This window comes from Danio rerio, chromosome 1 (genome assembly GCF_049306965.1).
Source record: "Danio rerio strain Tuebingen ecotype United States chromosome 1, GRCz12tu, whole genome shotgun sequence".
Classification (NCBI taxonomy): Eukaryota; Metazoa; Chordata; class Actinopteri; order Cypriniformes; family Danionidae; genus Danio; species Danio rerio.
In genome coordinates this window covers 61,286,617-61,313,287 of record NC_133176.1, presented here as the reverse complement: position 1 = coordinate 61,313,287, position 26,671 = coordinate 61,286,617, and the positions used below count along the sequence as shown (strand labels likewise).

The window sequence follows — 26,671 nt, the reverse complement described above, 5'->3', positions numbered from 1 at the left end:
AGAGAGAGAGCCACGCCCACAAACTTTCTGGCAGATTCCAAACGAGCGCAGTTTCTCTTAAAGGGGCCGCCGCGAAATTAAAGGCGCACACACCAGATTAGCGGTTTGTCACTCATAACTCTACATTCGCTGCAGTTCAATTACCGCATATTATAACATCTCTGTCATTTACTAGTCGATCGAGTGCAGTAAATCTTTCCGACTTCGTCCCTAAGCCAGTTTTTCTCTATTTAGAAAAGGCCCTCCCCTTTAATTCTGCACCGGGGACCACCGTGAGTCTCTCTGTATTTAATGTCGGTGGGCATATTGGCCACTGGTCGCGTCAGCGCTCCACGATCAGTCTCTCTGCCCGATCTTCCGCTTTTTCCCCGGCCATGCATCTGCTGTGCTTCTTCTTCCTGCTGCTGTGGACCGGCCCGGCGCGCTCTTATTTCCCGGAGGAGCGCTGGAGCCCGGAGTCGGCTCTTCTTGCCCCGCGGGTGCTGGTCGCGCTGGTCTGCCGCAACTCCGCGCACTCCCTGCCGCATGTCCTCGGCGCAATCGACCGCTTGAACTACCCCAAAGACCGGATGGCTGTTTGGTGAGTTATGGAGGATTTTATGAAGCATTCGAGTAAACAAAACAATTATAGACATCAAGTCTTTCAGATTAATATTGTAATTTAATAAATGCGCATCCACCGCCTCGACTAACTTACTCTCAAATTGGATGGCTATCTGGTTCTGGAGGTTATTTGAGTAAACAGTAAGATTGATAACATCATTTATTTGTGATTATGATTGCAATTTAATAAAATGAGCTTCTGCAAAGCTGATTTGCAGTGATAATTATCGTGAAAAGCGCTAAAAATCCTGAATTTATGCAATTATACGCTCAGAAATGCTGTTGTTTTAACCAAACTTTGGGTCAAATGTTTATAAACCTAACATTAGGGTTAATAAATAAGTTTAATAAAAAAATAGCAGTTGGGTTGTCCATGTTTGATGTTGGGTTATTAGAACAACCCAGCATGTTGTAGATGCGCGTCTCGCATAAATGATGCTTCGTTGTTTAATCCACACTGAGTGCTTTGTTGTATTAACCTGGCGATGGGTCAAATATGGACAAACCAGAGAGCCGGGTTAAAAACGTGGTGTAAATTGCCTATTTAAAGTTAACGCATAGGCTATTTATTATACAAAGGTTATGCTAATACATAGTGACTTTCACACTAGTCTCTGAGAAGGTTAACAGCAGTCAGATGTGTGTTTAGGGAACTGAACTGGCGCAGCTGTGTTTAGATTTAGCTTTGAGATGCATTAAGATCAAGTGTTTCTCTGGTGACGTGTGATTTATTTCTGTTTGGAAACGAGAGAGGGAGGTCTGGATGTAGTTTATGCCGTGAATCGAGGAGAAATGAGCGCGTTCAGACGTGTCGAGGACAGACAAACGCCCCTTCATACCCACAGATCAGCTCTGCCCCTTCCGATCCCATCAGCCGACGTGTCTCTCTCTCTCTCGCTGTGTGTGTGTGTGTGTGTGTGTGTGTGTGTGAGAGAGAGAGAGAGATCGGAGAAAACAACAGTCTCTGCATGAATGAGGGTCAATGAGCTGAAAACTTGCCCCGCGGCGACAGAATGCTTTTATGAAGCACCTCTGAGAGAGAGAATGAATGAGACTTTGTGTATTTATAACAGGGGGACGCGTCTTTAGCACGCTATAACGCATATAATACAATTACCGGTGTAGATTGGTAATTTCATTATACAGTTATAACTGCTTTATAATGAATGAATGAATGAATGGAGGAAACATGTAAAGGGTTTACGCTGTATGTACAGTTAATACTTGTATTAATGATATTTTTATATTGCTGAATGAATGGAAATGCAGTCATGTTCCATATAAAACTGCATTCAAAGCGTTATACTGTAATGTCTCATGTTTAAGAAGGCATTTTCATTCATGATTTTATTCTGTGCATGCTAGTAATGTTACTGTTGGGGCTGTTGTTTTAATGTGTTGAAAATAAATCACATCAATATACTCCATTTTACTAAATGGGCCTCACAGCAAGAAGGTCGCTGGTTCGAGTCCCAGCTGGGTCAGTTGGTGTTTCTGTGTGGAGTTTGCATGTTCTCCCCGTGTTGGCGTGTATTTCATCCGTGCTCGGGTTTCCACCAGTCCAAACACATGTGCTATTGGGGAACTGATGAACTATATTGGCTGTAGTGTATGAGTGTGGGTGTTTCTTAGTACTGCGTTGCAACTAGAAGGGCATCCATTGTGTAAAGCATATGCTGGAATAGTTGGCGGTTCATTCTGCTGTGGCAACCTCTGAAATAGAGACTAAGCTGAAGGAAAATCAATGAATGATATGTGACTCCTTTTTACCCGTAATCCAAATTTTTTTTTGTTTATTTTTTGGCTTGTGTTTTTTAATAAAGGATCTATTTTAGTTCAAGTCTTACAAATTACTTTGTATTCATTTTTTATTTATTCTAAAAAATTACAAAGCATTTTTGGTTTTCACCCAAGTCCTTCCAGCATTTAAATCTTTATTTCAGTGCATAGATCTTACTCAAAGGATTGTACACATCAAATCAAGGAAGAAGTTTAAGCATAAGATGACCGCTTTAAATTAAATATGACAGCAAAATCTACATCTGTAAAAAATATCTATTAATGAACAGTTTCCATATTCTGTGATTCTGAAGTGTTTTGTGTTTATTTCCTGGTGTAAATTGCATTATGGGATGCAATTCACTCTGCTCTGTCTACGTTTGATGTTAAAAATTAAACTCTACAGTTTAACAAAGTGACTTTTATTCACTTAAAATAATAATATAATGAATAAGAAATAATATCTAGAGAAATGAGTCCGTAAAATAACAGAAAATGTGCTGCAGTTTATTACAAGGTTTTTGTAAAATAACAAACAACTTCAACCCAGACAATAATGCACTGCACACCATCACACGTGCAGAAAAGTCACTTTATACAACTTTAAGATTAAAAGTTGTTGGGGAAAAAAGGCCAAGATCCCAAAATGCATTTCAAAAACAGAAATAAATGAGGAAAATTAAAAACATGAATCACAAAATATGGAAAACTGCTTATTCAGGGATATTTTTTAACAGTGTACATCTGTAAACAGGGTTTATACACATTTCAACTACTAAAATTACATGTTTTCTTTCAAGACTTACAAGTAAATTTTCATGGCCTAATGTTTCATGCAATGTCTACATATTCATTCATTCATTCATTCATTTTTTTTCGGCTTAGTCCCTTTATTAATCTGGGGTCGCCACAGTGAAACGAACCGCCAACTTATCTAGCCCATTTTTTTACGCAGCGGATGCCCTTCCAGCTGCAACCCATCCCTGGGAAACACACACACACACACATTCACTACGGACAATTAAGCTTACCCAATTCACCTGTACCGCATGTGTTTGGACTGTGGGGGAAACCGGAACTCCCGGAGGAAACCCACGCAAGTTAGTTAGTGAACCCACACAGTTAGTTCACTGTGGTCATGTGAATGGTCCATGAACATTTCCTGTTCTGTAAGAGGCAATTCAATCATAACCTAATGTTAAAACAGCTATCATAACCATATCAGTCAGTATTAATTAATTAATTATTATTAATTTCCCGAAGGCAATTTGGTTGTAGCATACAAGCATGTCACACATAATGCACAAAACACTTAGTACAATACAAATTGTATCCTAAATTTAAAAACTGGGGATGGATGAAGGTTTAAACAGAATTGTTTTACTAATTGGAGTTCTAAATCGAATACACTCTCAGAAAAAAAGGTACAATAAGGGTACAATTTTGTTCCTAGAGGGAACAAAATATAAAATTGTACCTTTAAAGGTCCCATATTGGTCCTTAGGGTACAATTTTGTACCCAAATGGGCTATAAAGGTACAAATGTCCAGATTTAGGTTTGAAAGGTACATTTTTGTACCTTTTATAGCACATTTGGATACAAAATTGTACCGTAAAGGACCAATTTGGCACCTTTAAAGGTACAATTATATATTTTGTTTCCCTATAGGAACAAAATTGTACCCTCAGCTCATGATAAGATCAAGACACTATATAACACTAATTTAAATGCATTAATACTAAACATTAATACTAAAATACATAATTTAAAAATATAATAAATAAATAAATTGATTAAATTAAATATTTTTATAATTAATTTTTTTCATGTATTTAAATTACATTTTTTCTCAAAAATGTTAATAATTTAATTTATAATTAAATGTAATTTTAATCATTAAAAACGTAAATACTGGTCTTTGCTTACTGTTTAAGTCCCTATAGTATATATGGGATGTAGAATAAGAACCATGCAGAGGGACAGCATCTTCATACAGGTGGTGATGATGCTGTCTCTTTAAGAATTTGGCTTGTTGAGACGTTATAGTAGTGTTTGTTACTGAGGCGGTCGGTCGAGTATGCTGGCTGTTTACACAGAACTTCGCACGCTTTTCAAAGAAAAGTCTATTTTGGAGTCCACACTTTTCAGGTAAGAATGTATTAAAGATATATTTTCAGTCTCATTTTTACATGTGAAGCCGTGTTCTGTTGATTTTGTCTGACTCTCTGGTCTCGGCTTTCCCCAGCTTTGTGCTCCGGGCTGGCTGGTGTACGTTGGCCTGCATGATGGAGTTTGCTAAGATGTCTGCAGCTTATTAAAGAAGTTAATACAACGTGATATCGAAGTCACCGAGGGACATAACGTTATAGAAGGTAAGTACTATATGCTGTTAGTTTTCTCGGTGTAAAAGTTCCCTTTATCGCCTACGTTACGTATTCGCGCCTTATATGTTACGTTACGTTACTGCTTTATTAATAAGTGTTGCCACGGCGGAATATTATCGCAACCCAGATAGCAAAATACACTTGGGCCAGTTGCGGCTAGATTCTCGCCTGCCCGAGTCCGTCTGCTGTATCGTTACTCGGGTCAGATGCGGCGGCAGAAGCGAGCCGACGCTGCCGTAACCGTGCACCGGAATCGGGCCGTGAGTAATGTGCGGTGTGGCCCGGAGCTCGCGCGACTAAAGTCTTCATATACCTTGATATAAAACCTTTTGTTATTTATACTGGAATTTGTAATTATCGATAATGTTTTATATTTTGAGGCCATTTTCTAGCCACGGATGACCGCGGAAATGTAATTTTAGACGGTTATATAAGTTACACCGCCATTTTGTGAAGAATCACAATTTTGTCACCGGCAAAGCGACTGATTATGTAAACGTGGCTAGTTACAAACGTGGCGTGTGTATGCTTGTACATATCTTCGTTTCAGTGTCTAAGTTTACATTAATGTTGAGGAGTGTCCACAAACTCTCATGTCCAGAATTGTTGGTGCTTTACTATCGTTTAACGTTATACTTATATATAAATAAAATACTATAAATAAATAGTTATTGCTTTATCTTATTGCTTTCCTGAAGTTTATGAAGTTTCCAATTGTATTTCAGGACAAGATTGAACAACATAATGCAGCCTAACAGCATCAGAGCAATGAAGGCATGTCATATGAAAGCATGGCTCAGTTACAAGATGTAAGTATGTCTCATTATCTATACCATGGTTTTAATGGCTTACATACTATTTTAAATTTGTAGGTTTTTACTTACAAACAACAATAAATGTACACCCACGTGTTTAAAATTATTTTCTAGGTTTTCATCGAAAGATGAGAGATCAACTTAAGAATGCTATGGACCTGACTTTAAGGTACTCTTTCTAAACTTTCTCCACTTGATTAATATTATTAAATTCTAGCTTTGTATGGATTCATTCATATTTGTTTGTATGCCACATCTTATGTTCCAGGAATTGATTTTACAGCAGCACTTCTCATGTTGCCAGCCTTGTTAAGCGAGACACTTCAACATTTCGTTGTGCTCCGGTGCGTATGTTGTTTTCTGTTTAGTATATGCTGTAATAAATGCATTTTATAATGCTTGATATTCTTTATATTAGGATGACGCAGTGGGTAGTGCTGTCACCTTACAGCAAGAAGGTCGCTGGTTCGAGCCTCGGCTGGATCAGTTGGCATTTGTGTGAGGAGTTTGCATATTCTTCCAGTGTTCGTGAAGGTTTCCTCCAAGTGCTCCGGTTTCCCCACAAGTCCAAAGACATGCGCTATAGCTGAATTTGGTAAGCTTATTTGTCTGTAGTGTATAAATGTGTGTGTGAATAAGTGTGTCTGGATGTTTCTTAATACTGGGTTGCAGCTGGAAGGGCATCTGCTGCATAAAACATGCTGGATAAGTTGGTGGTTCATTCCACTGTGGCGACCCCAGATTAATAAAGGGACTAAGCCAAAAAGAAATTGAATGAATGAATGAAATTTATATTAGTCTTTTAATCTGTGATACTTTTTTTTTTTTTAATCAGTGAATATTAATTATTTAACTTTCTATGCATGTTGATTTTCTCTTCATCAGTGATAGAGTGACTGATATTAATGTAATTATTGCTTTGTCATTTACAGTGAACCATCTTCACCACATCCAACAGTTCAAGTACAGGAGGAGGCCACCGACTGGACAACTGTGTTAACAAGACGAGTCACGGCAGTCTTCAGAGTTGATGGGATTGCGATTGGCCGGGCTAATGATGTGGACGAATATGCATTTTTGACATATCCATCTTATTAGAAGAACACCTTGATGTTTCTGCAGTGGAATGTTTTGAATGAACGGTGGACGGTGACAAGCCTCGATCTACTCCAGTTACCAAAGTGATCAACCTTGTTTTTTGTTTCTCTACATGCTCTTGGTATAATCACAATCAAGTTAATCCAGCACACGGCTATCATTCATGCATAAAGCAAATTTTTAGATAACTTGTGGTCCTAATGACTATCAAAGAACATTTTCCAGATATGAGTGCTTTACATGTCATGCTTACCAAAAGCATAAACACATATTGTGTTACAACAAATTACAACTCCACTTGAGGATGATGAGGAGTAATCTACTGGTGTTGAGGAAGAGGCTACTGATGTATTTGGTTTTCTGCACTGTTGAAGCAATTTATAGAGAAACATTGCCTTCATTCTGAAATTCAGAGAAAATTTTGATGACAAATTATTTATTATGACTGAGTATTCTGACTAAAGACAAATACTTTGGACTTTATAAAGTGCAGTACTTGATGTAGCCTGTGTAATGTGTTTATAAATCTTAAACAGTATTCTTGTGGTCTTTGTATTAAGGGTAGATTATATACTGTACAGTGAGTGAACAATTTTTATTTGTTTTCTAAAATGTTCTTTTTACTGTTTTACATGTCTGCTTTATACTTGCTGTGTAATTTTATTTCTTGACACATTCAGTTGTGAGTTGTAATGAAATATTTCTACATTAATAAATAAAAATGGACATCTGCGAACCAAAATATTTTATTTATTTATTTGTGCATGCAGTCACCAAAGGATCAAAATGCCTGGGTCAGTACCCTGAAAATGCTATATAATATAAAAAGGTACATTTTTGTACCTTCGGTGGGGGTACAAAATTGTCCTTTAAAGGGTACAAATGTAGAAGGTACAATTTTGTACCTTTAAATAGAGGTACAAATTTGTACCCTTAAGGGTACCACCCCAGTGACGGGCCATTTGTACCCTAAAAGGTACAATTTTGTACCTTTTTTTCTGAGAGTGTACCAGAAGGGAGAAGATACAATTCAGGGTGTATAGGATGGGAATAATCTGACTGAGATTTACTCAAAACTTGTCTATGGTATAACTGAGCCATGCTCATCTGCTTTCCTCCTGTTATTTTCCCTCAAGGCTCACACAATTTTCTCCAAACAACTCTTATTTGTCACAATTAGAGTACTGAACCAACAAACCTATGTAATCAATAATTGTGATTAGTTTTGTATTCTTAGATGCTAAAACAAGGACCATTGTTTTAGATTACATCCATCAACAGTCCACAAGTGTCAAACTCAGTTCCAAAAGGGCCGCAGTTCTGCACAGTTTAGTTCCAACCCTAATTAAACACACCTGATCAAACTAATTGAGTCCTTCAGGCTTGTTTGAAACCTACAGGTAAGTGTGTTGGAGCAGGGTTGGAACTAAACTGTGCAGGGCTTCGGCCCTCCAGGAATTGAGTTTGACACCCCTGACATAGTCTATTACAGCACACTGTAAAGCACACAACAATCTATTTAGTTTCCATTTATGTTCATTCATTCATTTTCTTTTCAGCTTAGTCCCTTTATTAATCTGGGGTTGCCACAGTGGAATGAACCGCCAACTTATGCAGCTTTTTTTTGTGCAGCGGATGCCCTTCCAGCCGCAACCCATCAATGGGAAACATCCATACACCCTCATACACGATGGAAAATTTTTGACTACCCAGTTCACCTAAAGCGCATGTGTTTTGACTGTGGGGGAAACCGGAGGACCCGGAAAAAACCCACGCAAAAACGCCAACTGACTGCTGTGAGATGATTGTGCTACCCACTGCGCCACCGTGACGCCCACTTTATATTTATATCTATGTAAAATCTATTTAGATAATGCTTAAACTGCACTAATAATGTGAGAGTATGTGATTGGCCAAGGACAGAAAATAATCTTTATTAAAGAATATATTGGTTTTCCAGGCCTGGAAAATGCCATGTCAAAATTCCATGACTTTTCCAGGTTTTCCATAACCGTATGAACCCTGTATAAATCAGGTTATATTAAACATTTATATTAAATATATTAAATGTATTTTGGCTAATAAAGTACATGACAACAAAACTTTTTTTTCCCCATTAACGTGATTGTCTAATCGTCCTGTTTATTTATTATAGCATCCTACATCACAGATTAGCATGTAGCATTTTGAGCTCTCGTCACCTCGTGTGGTTCAAAAAGAGTGTTGAGCAGCCAGAAGTGCAGACTCGCTCTCAGCGTGTAGTTAACAATCAAATCCGAACCGCCAGGGTTTGTATCTCTGCCACAAATAGACCAGAACCAAACCACATGCGGTCCAAGACTCCCAGAAGGCATATGGGTGGCTCAGCGCTCGCTAGGGCTTTAGCAAACCCGCTAAACATCCAAGACTCGAGTCTAAAAAAGCTGCACTAAATTAAAACAAGCCTTTAATGAACAGACGGACATCTCCAGCACACGCTAGACAAATTCTATATAATCTCAAGGTTTATTACGGGAATGCTCTCTAAGTGCGCTTGAAGCAGTTATGAGAGGCGCTAACCGCTAACAAGTAGGCGCGCTACACAAGCATAGCATTACATGTGGAGATGGCTGCGGTTCACACGCTCACAAGAGCATCTGCAAACTTGTGTTCGTCTTCATCTGTTACTCTTCTCCTTTCTTCTAAATGCTTGTTGGGCGTGTCCGCGCTTGTGGCCATGTGATTGGTTGCCACCTCGGAGCTGTGACCTCATAATGGAGGGAATCTGCGCTGTGGTTTGCCGCCTTTTTTCTACCGTGTCTTAATGACTTTAATTATCGATTGAGGTCCCTCGTTTGATGATAATCTATGAGTAAGTTGGCCACATTACAGATGTGATTCTTTACATACATGCTTGTTTTTAATCACCGTAATTATGTCTAACATGTAATTATTGTATACACTGCTGCTACTACAAAACTATTCCCGTTTGGGTTTGCAAGACTTTTTCCATGTAGATTTTAAACCTCTTCAGTTTACAGATTATTTAATAAAAATACTGTAAAAATCACTAATATTATGAAATACTATTTTATTTAATTTCTGTATGATATGGCGATGCAGTGGCGCAGTAGGTAGTGCTGTCGCCTCACAGAAAGAAGGTCGCTGGTTCGATCCTTGGCTCAGTTGGCGTTTCTGTGTGGAGTTTGCATGTTCTCCTTGCGTTCGCGTGGGTTTCCTCCGGGTGCTCCGGTTTACCCCACAGTCCAAAGACATGCGGTACAGGTGAATTGGTAATTGGGTAGGCTTAATTGTCCGTAGTGTATGAGTGTGTGTGTGGAAGTTTCCCAGAGATGTGTTGCGGCTGGAAGGTCATTCGTTGTTAAAAAAAAAGTGCTGGATAAGTTGGCGGTTCATTCTGCTGTGGCGACCCCAGATTAATAAAGGGACTAAGCTGACAAGAAAATGAATGAATGAATGAATGAATTTCTGTATTATATTAGGAATGCACCAATATGGGTTTGTTTTGGCCGATATCGCTAACTGATAACTCTTAAGCTTTGGAGGCCGATATATTATAGTTAATAAATATAAATATTTTAAAATGTTCTATTTTTATGCAGTGATATCCATCTTGTGCGCTCGTTATAATCATTTTAAATATGCTGAATACAATCTTACATCAACAACACGTCAAGCAACGCGTTGATAATACCAAATAATCTTATTAGATTACAAACAACCCAATGAGTTGTTTAGCACGTGTGCATTGCTGCTATTATGTTTACACATGTAATGTTTGTTCCTGGGGCGATTCAAAGCAAAATACACAATGACAATCAATCAAACACAATAATAAGGAATATGGTTGCTTACCGAGTTATTAACGCCCAGCAATACAAAACACAGATAGGACGGACTTTGAAGGAGTAAACAGTGTGTGGAAAGCTCCATTATAATGCACAGGACAAGTCTGAACAAGTTCCGTCTATGCATGTACGAGGCAGGCAGTTCTGTACAACCTAATCAACCTAATTTTGATATCGGATCGATAACAATAACACAAAAAAATTGCATTTATCGGCCGATAATAATACGGCCGCCGATATATCGTGCATTAGTACTTAAGAATTTAGTATAATTAAAGAACAGTTTATTTCTTTAACTCCGTTATAAAATATCCATTATAATATTAGCAGTTTTCCATATTTTGCGATTCGTGTTTTTATTTTGCTCCTTTATTTCTGCGAGGAGTTTGGGGGGAGGGGGTTGTTTTGACGTACAAGTGTTTGGCTGGAAGTTTGATTCTGCTGCTTCGCCTCTGGCTCCATCAAGTAGTCCCATCTGCGCATACTCAGGCTCCAATTTCAGCTGTCTTTTGCGACAGTTTGGGCCCATTATGAGGCGTTTTGCCTTCAAAACGTTCAATGTACCGGTCTGCTGTGGTAAAGAAGGAGCTGAGCCGAAAGGCAAAGCTCTCGATTTACCGGTTAATCTACGTTCCTACTTTCACCTATGGTCATGAGTTTTGGGTCATGACTGTAAGGACAAGATCTCGGATACAATCGGCTGAAATGAGTTTCCTTCAAAGGGTGGCAGGGTGCACCCTTATAGACAGGGTGAGGAGCTCTGTTACCCCGGAGGAGCTCGGAGTAGAGCCACTGCTCCTCAAGATCAAGAGAAGTCCGCTGAAGTGGCCCAGGCATCTGTTCTGGATGCCTCCAGGACGCCTACCTAGGGAGGTGTTCCAGGCATGTCCCACCGGGAGGAAGTCTTGAAGGAAGGCCCAGAAAACGCTGGAGGGACTATGTCTCTCGGCTGGCCTGGGAACACCTCGGGATCCCACTGGAGGAGCTGGAGGAAGTGTCTGGGGAGAGGGAAGTCTGGGGTTCTTTCCTAAGACTGATGCTCCTGCGACCCGGCCCCAGATAAGCGAATGAAAATGATGATGATGATTCATTTTTGACCCCAACTTTTCAATATAGTTTTTCAATAAAACTGCACATTTATTTACTGGCAAAATTTCCCCATCCAGAAAATGTGTATCTGCTTGTAATGTAGTTAAAAGTCTCTTTTTAATGCGGACCATAAGATCACATCATGTATCATCACTATCTGTGTAGACTAGAGTGTGTTCAGATCGCAATCCTGACGGACATGAACTGACTGAGAAAAGAAAAAAAGAGGGAATGGAATGTGCCTGAGGAGGTGTGTGTGTGTGTGTGTGTGTGTGTGTGTGTGTGTGTGTGTGTGTGTGTGTGTGAGAGAGACAGACATCCAGCACCAGTGAACCGTCTGTTCACCGCAGAACCTCCATCTCCAGCATTCATGATCTCAGTGATGATTAACTCTTGATTCCTCAAACTGATCATCTGCTGAACACACACACACACACACACACACACACTGGTACACCACCTGTCCAGCCAGCAGTGTGATTTGCTACTGTACTGTAGCACATTCAGATAAGCAGACTGTAGGAAACTCTGTTATATATGCCTAACAAATACTGTCTCCTAAGAGAACCCTTCAGTCAGACAATTGATTCTAAAAGCTGCGTCTCAATCAGCACCCTAGCTACCAGGGTCTTCAGTACACAAATTTGTGCTCTATTAAGGGCACTGATGAGCTTGGTTTACTACACATTGGGACAGTAGCATGAGAGTGTCATTGTACATCATCAGAACTGGAGTTCGTAAACAACAGCAGAACTAATCATTCTCATACATTCAAGTATGTTTAAAAAGTCTTTATGACTGAATCTCTGACTCAAACAATTCATTCAGAAAATGATTAATTCGCTAGGGAAACAGCAGTGTTGCTATCAGAGCATCCTATCTCATTGACTACATGAACAATCTTTAAAATCCATGGAAATGTTTCATTGCACAATGCAAATGATGCTTCGTTATCCGAGAAAACCCCCCAAAGTGCACCATGTGTCGTGTTTCTGTGCGTATACACAGCGTTTCTGTTTCTCATCTGCAGCCAAAACACAAAAGACAAGCTTAACCTTCCAAACTCCAGCAGGACAATTAAATATAAACTCAACATTCAGCTGGAAATGAGCAGTGAGCAGCAGTAATTACAGACATTTTCTCAATCTGGCAACCCATCTCTCTGTGTGTCTGCTTTATACGTGGAATTATCTGTGGTTTATAACTCATAATGTGATGTTCGTGTGCTCAGGGTGGCCACAGATCATAACTCCGACAACACCACCGAGATCCTGCGCGAGTGGCTGGTGAACGTGCAGAACTTCTATCATTATGTGGAGTGGAGACCTCAGGACGAGCCCAGGTCAGTCTTCATGCACACACTGAAGTTATTTCAGATGTTCTGTTCAAGACTAAACTAAGATTTAGTCATTTTGATTGTGTTTTTCCTCATTTTTTGTAGCTTTTTAGAGCCAATTTAGTTCAGAAATGTTTACTTTTAGTTGTATTCATTGTATTTTTAATTTAAACAACACGAACAAGTAATATTTTCTTGATGAACAATTAGTGACGAGTAATTTCTCGTATCTATTTTAGTTTTTTCAGCTTTTTTTTTTCCTTTGTTTCATTTGAGTTACAAAAACACTTTATTTGTAGTTAACTAAAATTGATTTTACCAAGCCTGAATTCATGGTTTCTGCAGGTTTCACAGTTAAATTTAAGATATTTTTAAGACCATTATGAATGGAATTTTAGACCCATAAAGGGCAAAAATGTAAGACATTTTTCAAATGACCAAGATGGAAAAGATTTTTTATTTGCCCTATCAATTAAAACATTTATAATTGAATACATTTAATAATACAATAATACCTTATTATTAAAAAATAAAATATTTTACATTACATTTTTTAGCAAAATATTTTAAATATCGTGTAAAAACAAGCAAGCTCTAGTTGTATCAATACACGTTTTACAACATAAACAATCTTTAAAATAAAAGAAAAATAAACAAATGTTTTGAAAGTTTTAAAAACTATAATAAACTAAATATGGACAACAATCTGTCCAGGTCAGTGTCCTCAGCAGCAAATACATGGAGACATTGAAACAAATATTATTGTGAGGAAAATGATTAAACTATTATGATAAATAAAGTTAAAAATGACCTTTTTAAATAAAAAGTTCAAAATTGTATAGAGAAGATTGTTGATTATTGTATGGGTTTTGGCCAGATTTAGTAGAAATACATGGAAAGGAAAATTAAGACCTGTTTCAAAAAGATTTAAGACCTACAGCACAACATTTCAGTACATTTAAGACTTTTAAGGCCTAAAATTTGGATTTTAAGATTTAAGGCTTTTTAAGACCCTGCAGAAACCCTGGATTTAAAAGCTGAACTTGTTTAAACAGCAGATATGTTTGCACATCTTATATAAAACATAATTTTGTGGTCATTAATAATGTAAATTTGATTAGTACATATGTACACTATAATTTTAGACTCATAAAGGGCTAAAGGCTGAGAAATTTTTCAAATGGCCTAGATGGAAAAAAAATATACTCGCCCTATAAAAAAATATTATAAATCTAATACATTTATTTAATACAATGGTAATTTAATAATGATATTTTTTTTTTTTAGGAATTCATTTCTTAGCAAAATATTTTTAACTATTGTGTAAAAACAAGCAAGCTCTACTTTTATCCATACTCTTTTTCCAACGTAAGTGTAGTTTATTTCTAAACTAATTTCCAGAGGATCACGTGCTTATGATTGCTTGCAGCCGGTGCTGCATTATTCAATTTAGGATTGACCAATCAGACACTATAAATACCCTCAGTTCCATATAACAGCTATCTTCGTTTGGAAGAAAATTCAGCTTTACATCTTATAAATTAATGACATTTTACTATATATTTACATGGAAAGCAGCTGTTTGACGCTGTACTGTTTTTGCTGTAGTTTTTTGGGGGATATTTGGCGAATGACCTCAGAATGCATGCATCTTTTGCAGTGTGTATGAGGGTGAAAGCGGCCCGAAGCACTGGACGAATCTGCGATACGAGCACGTGATGAAGCTCCGGCAGGCGGCTCTGGAGACGGCACGCGAGATGTGGGCCGACTATTTCATGGTACAGCATCTCATCTCTGATTTGTTTTACAGCTGATTGAATTTGATGATGCAGCATGGTGGCTCAGTAGTTAGCACTGTTGCCTCACAGCAAGAAAGTAGCTGGTTCGAGTCCCGGCTTGGCCAGTTGTCATTTCGGTGTCGAGTCTGCATGTTTCCTCCAGGTTTCCCCCCACAGTCCAAACACCACTGAATAAACTAAACTGGCCATGTTGTATGAGTGGTGTGTGTGTGTGAATCAGTGTATATGTGTGTTTCCCAGTACGGAGATGCAGTTGGAAGGGTATCTAAAGCATAAAACTGAATAGTTGGCAGTTCATTCCACTGTGGCGACCTCTGAAATAGAGACTAAGCCAAAGGAAAATGAATGTATTTGATTATTTCATTTTTAACAGGCTGATTTCAGGGGCTTATTTTTTTTTTATTGCTGATTACTATTGACAATTACATTTATCCGCTTGTACGACAACATTATATGTTGTTGTTGCTGTTGTTGTTTTTAAGGCTGATTCTGATTGCTGGTATCGCAGCTGCCTAGTTCGCCTCTATGGACGCGCCGGCCCTGCAGACAGGCTGAATAAAAATGCAGATTCAGCCTCTGCCAGTAGATGGCGTTTCTAGAAAAGTGGTATTGACATATGTTCTTTGGTTGGTGTTGTAGTCATAGCAGCTGCACTGGAAGTGATGGCTTTGTTCTCTTTCAACATGACTGTAATTGACATCTTTGGATGTAAACACAGCTAGTGGTGACCAAAACTGACCTGAGTCAGCTCTCAGTGTAATGACCGATGCGGTGATCTTCAGTTATTTCTGTGAGTGTTTATTTCTGCTGGTCTGTGATCAGCTCAATCCTCCGTCCAGTGGCTCTCGACTGTGTGTTTAACTCAAATGTCCAGTTAAACACAGTTTCTGCTGAGCCACCGGTGAATCAAACCAAACTCTGGCCGTGTAAATCATGTTTAAAACCGATTTATAAATATCCACAATGTGTTTTTACTTTCATAGCACTCATTCATTACATTGACCACGTTTTTTTCTTCTTTCTTCGTTCAAAATGATCAAGCTTGTTTAAATGAAGTGAATGCGATTGTAAATTAAGGATCTAACCATGTAAATGAGATGTTAAATAGGCCACAGAATTGTTTTACACTTAATGAATGAAATCCCATGAACATTCAGTGATGAAAATGTTTAAATAAGCTGACTATGTGTGTTGTAGTTGGTGGACTGTGATAACCTGCTGACTAATCGTGATGTGTTGTGGAAATTAATGCGGGAAAACAAGACGATTGTGGCGCCGATGCTGGAATCCAGAGCGGCATACTCCAACTTCTGGTGCGGCATGACGTCTCAGGTACTGCCAACATTAGAGAATTCGATAATATTTGCAGTAATGTTTACTTATTTACATTTGCTTTTTTTAATAAGAAATAAAAATGGTGATTTTTATTATTTAAGCTGCACTTTTTACTCTTTAAGCTGTGAAATATTGAATTCAAGCTTATTTGTATATCGCTTATCACAATAATTATTGTTCAAATATACATTTTATAGATCTGAAAGGGTGTACAAATGGTACACTGAATTGTTGTGTGCTTTAAAACATTAAATATGCATGTTAATAGTAACCATTTTTATTATGAATATTAACCATTGTTCGTTTCATCTCTATTTGCTTTCATAAATTGTACTTTGTTAATGCTAATGGCTACATTTTATCCTCAGGCATGTATTTTTATTGGAATTTTAATAATTCTCATTATCTAATAAGGTCTCATTATGGCTGTGAATATATCCAGCTTCTAAACTTATAAATGTGATTTTTTTTTTTTAATCAGACTTGATTGAAATCAGTCTGCAGAAGCACTTTGATTGACATTCTTGCCATCAGAGAGGGGGAAAGCCCCGCCCACTAGTGCCCATCTCTCCCTCATTAGCATAGAATGTCTTGTTTTTGATTCGCCACTATGCTGACATTTGTAGCTCCGCCCTCTTCAGAAAGAAGCGCTAACTAAAAGTAATTCAAATGTAGATTCTGGAAAATGTGAACTTTATCTTTGCGTTTGACTAATGTAAACAAAGATTTTGTCTTGATTTTGTCTTTAGGGTTATTATAAGCGTACTCCGGCCTACATGCCAATCCGGCGTCAGGAGCGTAAGGGCTGTTTTGCGGTGCCGATGGTTCACTCCACGCTCCTGTTGGACCTGCGGAAAGAGGCGTCCCGTCAGCTGGCCTTCTTTCCGCCCCATCCCGACTACACCTGGGCCTTTGATGACATCATTATCTTCGCCTTCTCCGCACGCATGGCAGGTGCGTCACACAGTCATGTTACATGTTCATTAGAGACGCACAGATCGTGTGACGATTATATATTTTATGACAATATATTACAATTCCGACAGACAATTTTTGATTTATTTTTTTACTGTCTGATTCAGAGTTGACAATTAAATTTTTTTAAATGGTTGATTCCGATTGACAATGTTATTTATGATTTTACAGCGATTCTGATTGATGATTACTTTTTATTAGCACATTTGCAAACTACCAAATTCTGATTTGCATTTTTTTTTCCAATAAAAAAAATTAAACTTTTAACAAAAACAAAAACGTGACATCATTACCAAAAAAAAAAAAAAAAACAGCAGAAATGCTGAATAAAAATACCGATTCAGTCTCTGCCAGTAGATGGCGCTTATTACATAGCAACAAAGCAGCTGCGCTGGTATTTAATGAATTATATAGAGAAAAAAAACATATAAAGAGAAAACATCATCTAATCTTTTATGAAGATTTCAATTTAAATAATTTAATAAACATTCCAGTAATTTTTTCCCCAGTATTACTAGAATCAGCAATAGTCTGCCGATGGGCTTAGTAAATAAACCCTAAAATTATTGTTTTTCCCAGATTTTTTTTTTTTAATGTTTAGATTTATTTATGTTGTATCATTGTATGCAATCCTTTTTGTTCAATATTACTTCTTATATGTTTTTATAATGTATAAAGTAATGAATTTTTTAAACATATTATTTGATGCAATACTATTTTTCAGTTTTGCTTTTTATATTTTTGTAATATTTTTAAAAAGATGGAAATTACAGAAACAGATAATTGGACAAAAAAAAAGGTTTATCTCTAGTGTTCATGCTTGTAACTTTTGTTGTTTCAAAAATTGGTTTGTCCACAGAGGTTCAGATGTACATCTGCAACAGAGAGACGTATGGGTATTTCCCGGTGCCGCTGCGCTCCCAGAACAGCCTGCAGGATGAGGCGGAGAGCTTTCTGCACTCTCAGCTGGAGGTTATGGGTGAGTTTAAGAAGTTTGGAGCTGCTCTGATCAAATCTGAGAGAAAAACTAAACATCCTGATCCTTCTGTGTGTGTGTTTCCAGTGCGCAATCCTCCAATAGAGCCGTCCGTGTATCTGTCACTAATGCCAAAACAGACGGATAAAATGGGCTTCGATGAGGTGACCACAATTTGATTTGATTCAGTTTATTTATTTTTACTTGTATTTTGGTTTAATTCTGTATTATTTAATGTCTTATTTTATGAAATTACTGTTATTTCATATTTTCTTTATTATTTAGTATGATTATTGTATGCAATCCTATTTTTTTAAATATTGCTTTTATAAACTTTGGTTTTGCAAAATTTTATAAAATAATAGATTTTTTCTTTTTTTTTCAATTTTTTGACTAAAATTTTTAAATTGTTATTTTTTATTATAGTATGAGAATAATATTATTTTTTTTAATTATACATATTTTTTTATTATATTTGCCTTTTAGATTTATTTAATATTTTATAAAATAATGGAAATTGTTTTATTTTATTTAATTGTTTTATATGCAATCCTATTTCTTTCACATTGATTTTTTTAGATTTATTTATTATAAAATATTTACAAAAAATCTATGGACCTTGCTTCATTTTATTTTTTGTCTAATTTACAATTGTATGGTATTTTTTTTTATTACAGTATTATAATTTTATGAAAAACCAAATAGGGTACCATTGTTTTATGAAATACAATTAAAAAAATACTAAATTTATAATAAATAAATCAGTTTACAATAAATATTATATTTTAGGTGTTCATGATAAATCTCCTGAGGCGCTCAGACCGGCGCGAGCGCATGTTGAGGACGCTTTACGAGCAAGAGATCGCATGCAAGATCATCACAGCTGTAGATGGCAAGTATGTTTCAAACACACACACTATAGACACACTAACTTTTAGGACTTTGAAAAACTGGAATGCAGCATGAGTATCAGTCATGTAATGCTTGAGAGTGTGTGTGTGTGTTTCAGGGCACTGAATGCAAGTCAGGTAGAGGCTCTGGGGATCAAGATGCTGCCCGGTTACAGTGACCCGTATCACGGACGCCCGCTGACCAAAGGAGAGCTGGGCTGCTTTCTGTCCCACTACAACATCTGGAACGAGGTCTGAGAGTAACTGTGTTTAAAATGACACATAATAATAATAATAATAATAATAATATTTAAAAGCTTAAAAATCACTTTAGTTTTATTTTTCACCTCACCCTTGATTATTGCTACATGCATAACCAAAGGGGAGTCAGTCTGCCCACAGTGTATTGTTGAGTTTTTGTACAATTTCAAAGCATTTTCCCAAAGTATGTGTCAAAAGATTTGCCAACAATAATCATTCCAGAGAAAGTTGTGGCCAAATTAAGACTCAAAATCAGCCCAGAGTGGATGAAAAGGACCCAACAGCAGTGGGGTTTTAATGTTGACTGAGTAAAATGCAGAGCTCTGCTCATTTGACAATATTGAGCTCTCTGTCCAATCACAGTGGAGGACGACCCAACTTTGCATGTTTTGTATCAGAGTGGTTTAGTATTTATATATTATCGTGTCTCTGCAGATTGTGGATCGTGGCCTGCAGTCGTCTCTGGTGATCGAGGACGATCTGCGCTTCGAGGTGTTCTTTAAGCGGCGTCTGCAGAATCTGATGCAGGAGGTTCAGTCTCAGCAGCTCGACTGGGATCTGATGTGAGCAAACACACTCATTAATCCACACTAGCTGTTTCCATCCAACAGTTTTCATGCACATGTTGGAATAATTTCACTAAAAAATGTTTAACAGAAAAGCCAAGACGCACCTACATTTTGATAATGTGCATTTAAAAACACTGAGTAGAATAAACGATTTATTCGGTAAGAAAAAAAAGCATAAATAACAATGTGAATTTATGCATTTACTTTCTGCATTTAGTTAGGGGTGTCAAAATCAATTGTTTCTTCGGTGCACCGCGATGCAGATGCGGACAATAAGGTATCGGTTCAGTAATAATCATAACCGATTATTATGTACTGACGTCATTTATCTCCTATGCGCTCTGTCGTGAGGGAGGTGAGTGCGAGTATTTACAACACTCAGCCAACTCAGGGCTGGCCCGTGGCATAGGCACCATAGGCAAATGCTAAGGGCGCTGTATATCAAGGGGGGCGCCAGAAAGGAGCGCGGTTCAGTTGGTTTTGTTTTTAATATTCCTGACGAACATTCAGTTATAGACGGCAATAACTCAAAAACATCTCACCCTAAAAAGATCTAAAGTGTGTTTCCTACAAAAAGACAAAGCTGGTTATGTCTTTCTTTTTTTTTTTTTTCGCTCAACATTATGAGCACTGCTCCCTTTAAGCCCTCGCAATACGTGTTTAGCCGGGAGAGCTCGCGGTGAGAGGAGCTCTCAGCAGGGGACTGTCGGAAAAGTGCTTCTTTTTTTCGTTTTTCTGCTCCGCTCAGCGCGAGCTCTCGCTGTTGCAAGAGCTTAAGTGTGTGTGTGTGCGCGTGCGTGTGTGCGTACGTGTGTGTTTGTTTCTTTGGTGCTGTCTATGTTTGTGTATGTGTTTGAATGAGAGACAGTGTGGTGCTGTGTGTTTATACAGACATCTTGTTATAGCCTCCCCCCTAAAATATAACACTGTATATAAAAGCATCGTCAATGCACCGTGATGCACCGAGATATCGAATTGAACCGAAGGCATGATAATCGTAACCGAACCGTGAGACCAGTATAGGTTCACACCTCTACATTTAGTGCATAAAGTGTGTGTATGCGCTTGATCAGTCTGCATGCTGTGATTAAGTATTTGACAGATGCCGATCAGATATATAAATGTGTGGGAGGGTGTTTGCGTCCTTAATGTTGGTTTGCAGCTTTCCATGTTTCCAGCTTTCCATTGTTGCAGATCTGAAATGTTCTTTGTTTCATCTTCTGAGGCGCAACTCATTTATTAGAGGAATACAAACACCACAGTGGCAAATCCCAACAGTTCATCAAACTACACCTCTATGGCTCAGATTAGCTCCATTTTAACAGTTTAACTCATCTTTGGATGGAAACACAGCTTTTGGTCTGTGTGTGTGTGTCGCCCCCTGTTGGACACACGCACAAACACATTTTTATTCTCTCTCCGTCTCAGTTATATTGGCCGCAAGCGGATGCAGGTGGAGCGACCGGAGAAATCAGTGCCACGGATCCACAGTCTGGTGGAGGCAGATTACTCGTACTGGACGCTGGGATACGTGATCTCGCTCCGCGGTGCACAGAAGCTGCTAAGAGCCGAACCGCTCAAGAAGATGCTGCCGGTGGACGAGTTTCTGCCCGTCATGTACAACAAACACCCCATGTAAGACACACAAACACTTCTGCTTGAGTTGACTGAAGTCAAAATTATTCGCCTTTTTTTTTTTCTAAATATTTCCCAAATGATGTTTAACAAAGCAAGGGATTTTTCACAGTAGTTTTATTTTATTTTATTTTTATTTCGCAGTATTATTTTGTCTTCTGCAGAAAGTCATATTTCGGCTAGAATAAAAGGTCAATATTATTAGCCTCCTTAAGCAATATTTGTGTTTGATTAGCACAGAACAAACCACTGTCACATTATGTAATATTGTACATTACTGCATGCTCAGCATCTCTATCTGATGTTGTGTGTTCTCCATCTCGCAGTGAGGAGTACATGTCTCATTTCCCACAGCGGGACCTGCGGGCCTTTTCTGCGGAGCCACTGCTGATATACCCTACACACTACACAGGAGACCAGGGCTACATCAGCGACACAGAGACCTCCAGCGTCTGGGACAACGAGAGCGTGCTGACCGACTGGGACAGAGCACGCTCACGAAAGAGCCGCGAGCAGGAGGAGCTGAGCAGCGAAGCCCAGAACACTGACGTCCTGCAATCACCGCTCGACAGCACAGCCAGAGACGAGCTCTAGAGCCATAGGATATATAGACACAGAACTACAGAGACCTCTAGAGCCCAGAAATACACAGAGAGACACAACTATAGAGAGATCTAGAGCCCAGAAATACACAGACACGCAACTACAGAGACCTCTAGAGCCCAGAAATACACAGACACGCAACTACAGAGACCTCTAGAGCCCAGAAATACACAGACACGCAACTACAGAGACCTCTAGAGCCCAGAAATACACAGACACGCAACTACAGAGACCTCTAGAGCCCAGAAATACACAGACACGCAACTACAGAGACCTCTAGAGCCCAGAAATACACAGACACGCAACTACAGAGACCTCTAGAGCCCAGAAATACACAGACACGCAACTACAGAGACCTCTAGAGCCCAGAAATACACAGACACACAACTACAGAGACCTCTAGAGCCCAGAAATACACCGACACGCAACTACAGAGACCTCTAGAGCCCAGAAATACACAGACACGCAACTACAGAGACCTCTAGAGCCTAGAAATACACAGACAAGCAAATACAGAGACCTCTAGAGCCCAGAAATACACTGACACACAACTACAGAGACCTCTAGAGCCCAGAAATACACAGACACGCAACTACAGAGACCTCTAGAGCCCAGAAATACACAGACACGCAACTACAGAGACCTCTAGAGCCCAGAAATACAGACACTACAAAGAGTTCTAGAGTCCAGAAAAACACAGAGACACAACTATAGAGAGTTCTTGAGCCACAAAATTTACAGACACACAACTACAGAGACCTCTAGAGCCCAGAAATATACAGGCACACAACTACAGGGAGTTCTAGAGTCCAGAACAAATACAGAGACATGACTACAGACAACTGTATAGTCCAAAATATCTGAACATATACATATTGAGTGTTCTGAAGCCAAAAAATACTAAAACACACAACTACAGTGAGCTCTAGAGCCCAGAAATATAAAGAGACAAACAAATACAGAGAGTTCTAAAGCCACATATACAGACACATACCTATTGAGAGCTCTAGATCTCAAAATCATACATACACACAATTACAGGGAGTTCTAGAACCGCAGAATATAAAGAGACACAACAACAGAGAGGTCAAGAGCTAAGAAATACAAACACACAACTGCAGACAGCTCTAGAGCCACATATATAGAAATAGAGGATCCTAGACCCCCAGAAGAACACAGAGACCCACAACTGTAGAGAGCTTTAGAGCCCAGACACACAACAACATAGTACTGAGATACAATAATAATACAACAGGCTAGAGCTGGGCGACGCGGTGGCGCAGTAGGTAGTGCTGTCGCCTCACAGCAAGAAGGTCGCTGGTTCGAGCCTTGGCTGGGTCAGTTGGCATTTCTGTGTGGAGTTTGCATGTTCTTCCTGTGTTGACGTGGGTTATCTCCGGGTGCTCCGGTTTCATCCACAGTCCAAACACATGCAGTACAGGTGAATGGGGTATGCTAAAACTGTCCGTAGTGTATGTATGTGAATGAGAGTTTATGGGTGTTTCTCAATGATGGGTTGCAGCTGGAAGGGCATCCGCTGTGTAAAACATAGAATGGATAAGTTGGCGGTTCATTCCACTGTGGTGACCCCAGATTAATAAAGGGACTAAGCTGAAAAGAAAATGAATTAATGATAAAGACATTTGTTCTAAATACTACATTAAAAGAAAACATAAGTTCAAAACACAATGACAAAGTATTATAAAAAACAACAACATCTGTCTATGAATGAAAACAAGCCACAATGCAACAAAAAACAAGCCAAAATACAAAATCAACCCATAACACAACAGAATCAAGAAACAAAAATGAAATCAAGCCCAATCACAATGAAATAAAACCATAATAGAACAAAATTCAAGCCAAAACACAACAGAAAAAGGCCAAACTCAATTAAATTAATCCACAACAATGAAATGTAGCATAATCACAACAAGATCAAGCCAAAACAGAACAAAGTAAATGTAAATGCAACAGAACCAAGGCCAAACATGATGAAAAAACAAGCTAAAACTTTGGAAATTAAGCCATAAAAATACAACAGAACTGCTCAAGACCACCAGGGCAGGTCAGCAAAAACGACAATTGCTAGCATGTTTTTCTTGAATGTCTAAAACGGGTTAATGTTGCAGTTAAAGAGACAACAGGGCTTGGCGATATGGCAAAAATGCAATCTTGATAATTATTTTCCATATTGAACGATAATGATATATATATATTTTGAAGCAAGTTGTTAAAGCTTTCATTATTAAAAGAGGACCAACAATCACTGAAGCCACAATTTTTCAATGGCCAAACATCTCTAATATCAACACACTTCTAGATTCCCATCGTTACACATTTCTGCTGTGTGATTGGCTGTTAGATCAATAGTCACACCTTAGAATTATAAGGTTCCACCTGACATGTTTGTCAAAATTGAGTTATTGACATATTTTTATTAAATGACAGCTTATTTACATTACGGGATGTTTTTTTATACAAGTTGTTTCCATTTTAAGCCTTTTTATTTAAGAAAAAAAAATGTTACACACACACACACACACTTTTTGCTACAGAATGCAAAAACTTTGACGCTCAATATCCAAAATCATTCATAATGCAGAGAGAATCTTAAAATTACAAGGTGTTGCAATATACAAAAGTCCAGACCATATTGTTATCGACTAATTTTATTTGATTCGATAAAATATCGTTCATCACTACTAAAAATTAGATATTAAAAGGCATGTTTAATTATGGCACCGTCAAACACTTAACAAAACTATGTGTGTCCAATGCAAAGATGTATCTTAGTGCTTAGTAGCATTTCTGTTGTGTTCTTCCTTGATTGTGTAGCATTTTGGCTTTCCATTATGTTATGAACTTACATTTACCTTTTAAACTCCATTGTGTTGTGCACTGCTAGGCCACCATATAAATACAGAAAAATAATCTTTATGAGAACATTATCCACAGCACAGAGGATGATTTACGACACAACTGAGATAAAACCAACACTCGACGAAACGCAACACTATTAAACAATTTAGATGAGACAAAACCTCAGCTTCTCCTGAAATGCTTGACGATCTATTGGGAGCATGAACGCGAGTCGCTCTGACTTTTATGCAATATATTTCTTTCTTTTTTATTGGGAGCCTCAAAAACAATCATCATGATCTGATGTGGTCCAGTTAGCGCTATTTCAAACCTGATCTGACGTCAAGCTTTAGTTAAACATGGATCAGTGCTCGTGATTTGAACATTCCTTTATGAGGATCTCCCTCTGAACATGACCTTTATTATGTAAGGGAAGCAGGTCGGCGTGTGAAGACAGTTTGGATCTGATGGTTTTGCTTGCTGATGACTAATTTATTGCTTGTTCAGCTTGATCATAATCCTCTGTCAGTGTAAATATGAGCCGACAGTATGTGTTATTATCCCTGATGTGAAGTGTACGTAGCTTTTTTTATTTGATGTATTTCCTCAGTTGCCTTAAGAGATTTATGTCAGAGAATGCATTTTAAAGCTAACACAGAGACATTTGTGTGAGGCAAACTAAATGTTTACATAATGCTTAGTGTGTCAGCTCAATGAATGAGCTTCATATTTAGCTAAGAGGGAAAATGCAGTGTTTAATGAATCAGTTCTTCCTCCTTGCTTTTATTTCTTTGACAGATGTTCATCTGTACGTCTCCTGAATGTGCCTTTTTATACCTGAGAATAAAGAATGTTTTTTAAAAGCAGTCTGATTTTATGAGGTGTCTATTGTGATGTGCATCAAACACTGAAGTTAGAAATAGCATACAATAAGAGTGAAAATGTGTTTTAATTACTACATAGTACATTGCAATGCAAATAATCATCTTTACAGCTAATCATATGGCAGCAAGTGCGCGTTTAGGCAAGCAAAATCAAACCACAATAGAACAAAACCAAAGCCAAAACACACCAGAAGTAACCCTGAACACTACAAAGTCATACCACAACACAATGAAAACATGCCAAGCACAATGGAAATGCTCCAGACCACTAAGGCGCAGTTGTTCAGCAAAAATGGCAACTGCGTATATTTTTAGGCATGGTACTGTTCATGCAGTTGCATTATTACCTCAGGCACACACGATTGGCTGTTTAGTAACACAAATATCTAATCAGCCAATCACAAGGCGGAAACTGTGCATGTGTATGTCAGGAAACTCTGCTGAAGTTCAAATCAAGCATCAGAAAGAGGAAGTAATGTGGTTTGCGTGAATGTGGTGAGGTTGATTCGAGTAGTTCTGAAACTGCTAAATGTTGAAGTCATTTCCAAGTACTTTTACACAGACGCACATTTCTGCACATAATAGTTTTAATCATTAACGGGCTAATAATATTGACCTTAAAATGGCTTTTTTAAAAAGTTTAAACTGCTTTTATTCTAACGGAGATAAGACAAATAAGACTTTCTCCAGAAGAATAAATATTATCAGACATACTGTGAACATTTCCTGAATCAGTTAAAAAAACATTCTGGAAATATTTAAAAAAGAAAAAAAAAAAAATCAAAGGGGGGCGAATAATTTGGACTTCACCTAAAATCAAATCTCTGAAAATAAGATGTACAGTTGATTATTGGTGATTATTGAGTGGTTTAGGTGTTATTGGTGTAGAGGTTTAGAATTGTATATTTTAGCTTTGAAAATAAACTACA

At 38.1% G+C, this 26,671-nt stretch overlaps 2 protein-coding genes and 1 long non-coding RNA gene across 5 annotated transcripts in view; 2 read left to right on the top strand and 1 right to left on the bottom strand.

Moving 5' to 3' along the window:
- trim35-1 (tripartite motif containing 35-1) overlaps window positions 1–26,671 on the bottom strand; it is a 47,207-nt gene that overhangs the window by 13,981 nt on the left and 6,555 nt on the right. The window lies entirely within an intron of this gene.
- Window positions 313–25,724, top strand: colgalt1b (collagen beta(1-O)galactosyltransferase 1b). 2 transcript variants are annotated; one of them, XR_012402471.1, is made up of 12 exons: window positions 313–580; window positions 12,849–12,959; window positions 14,614–14,731; window positions 15,950–16,084; window positions 16,837–17,041; window positions 17,922–18,041; window positions 18,126–18,202; window positions 18,828–18,930; window positions 19,048–19,180; window positions 19,625–19,752; window positions 21,187–21,393; window positions 21,720–25,724. XR_012402471.1 is itself a non-coding variant. In NM_001110522.1 (12 exons), the coding sequence occupies exons 1-12, from the start codon at window positions 375–377 to the stop codon at window positions 21,985–21,987; spliced, it is 1,815 nt and encodes a 604-aa protein (NP_001103992.1). The 2 variants fall into 2 exon arrangements, 1 of the variants encoding a protein (NP_001103992.1); NM_001110522.1 differs by having other exon boundaries at window positions 375–580; window positions 18,828–18,934; window positions 21,720–21,987.
- LOC137496053 (uncharacterized) lies at window positions 4,426–7,422 on the top strand. The gene is made up of 7 exons (XR_012383274.1): window positions 4,426–4,531; window positions 4,675–4,755; window positions 5,493–5,576; window positions 5,697–5,751; window positions 5,851–5,926; window positions 6,001–6,177; window positions 6,515–7,422. It is a non-coding gene; the product is annotated as an uncharacterized lncRNA (long non-coding RNA).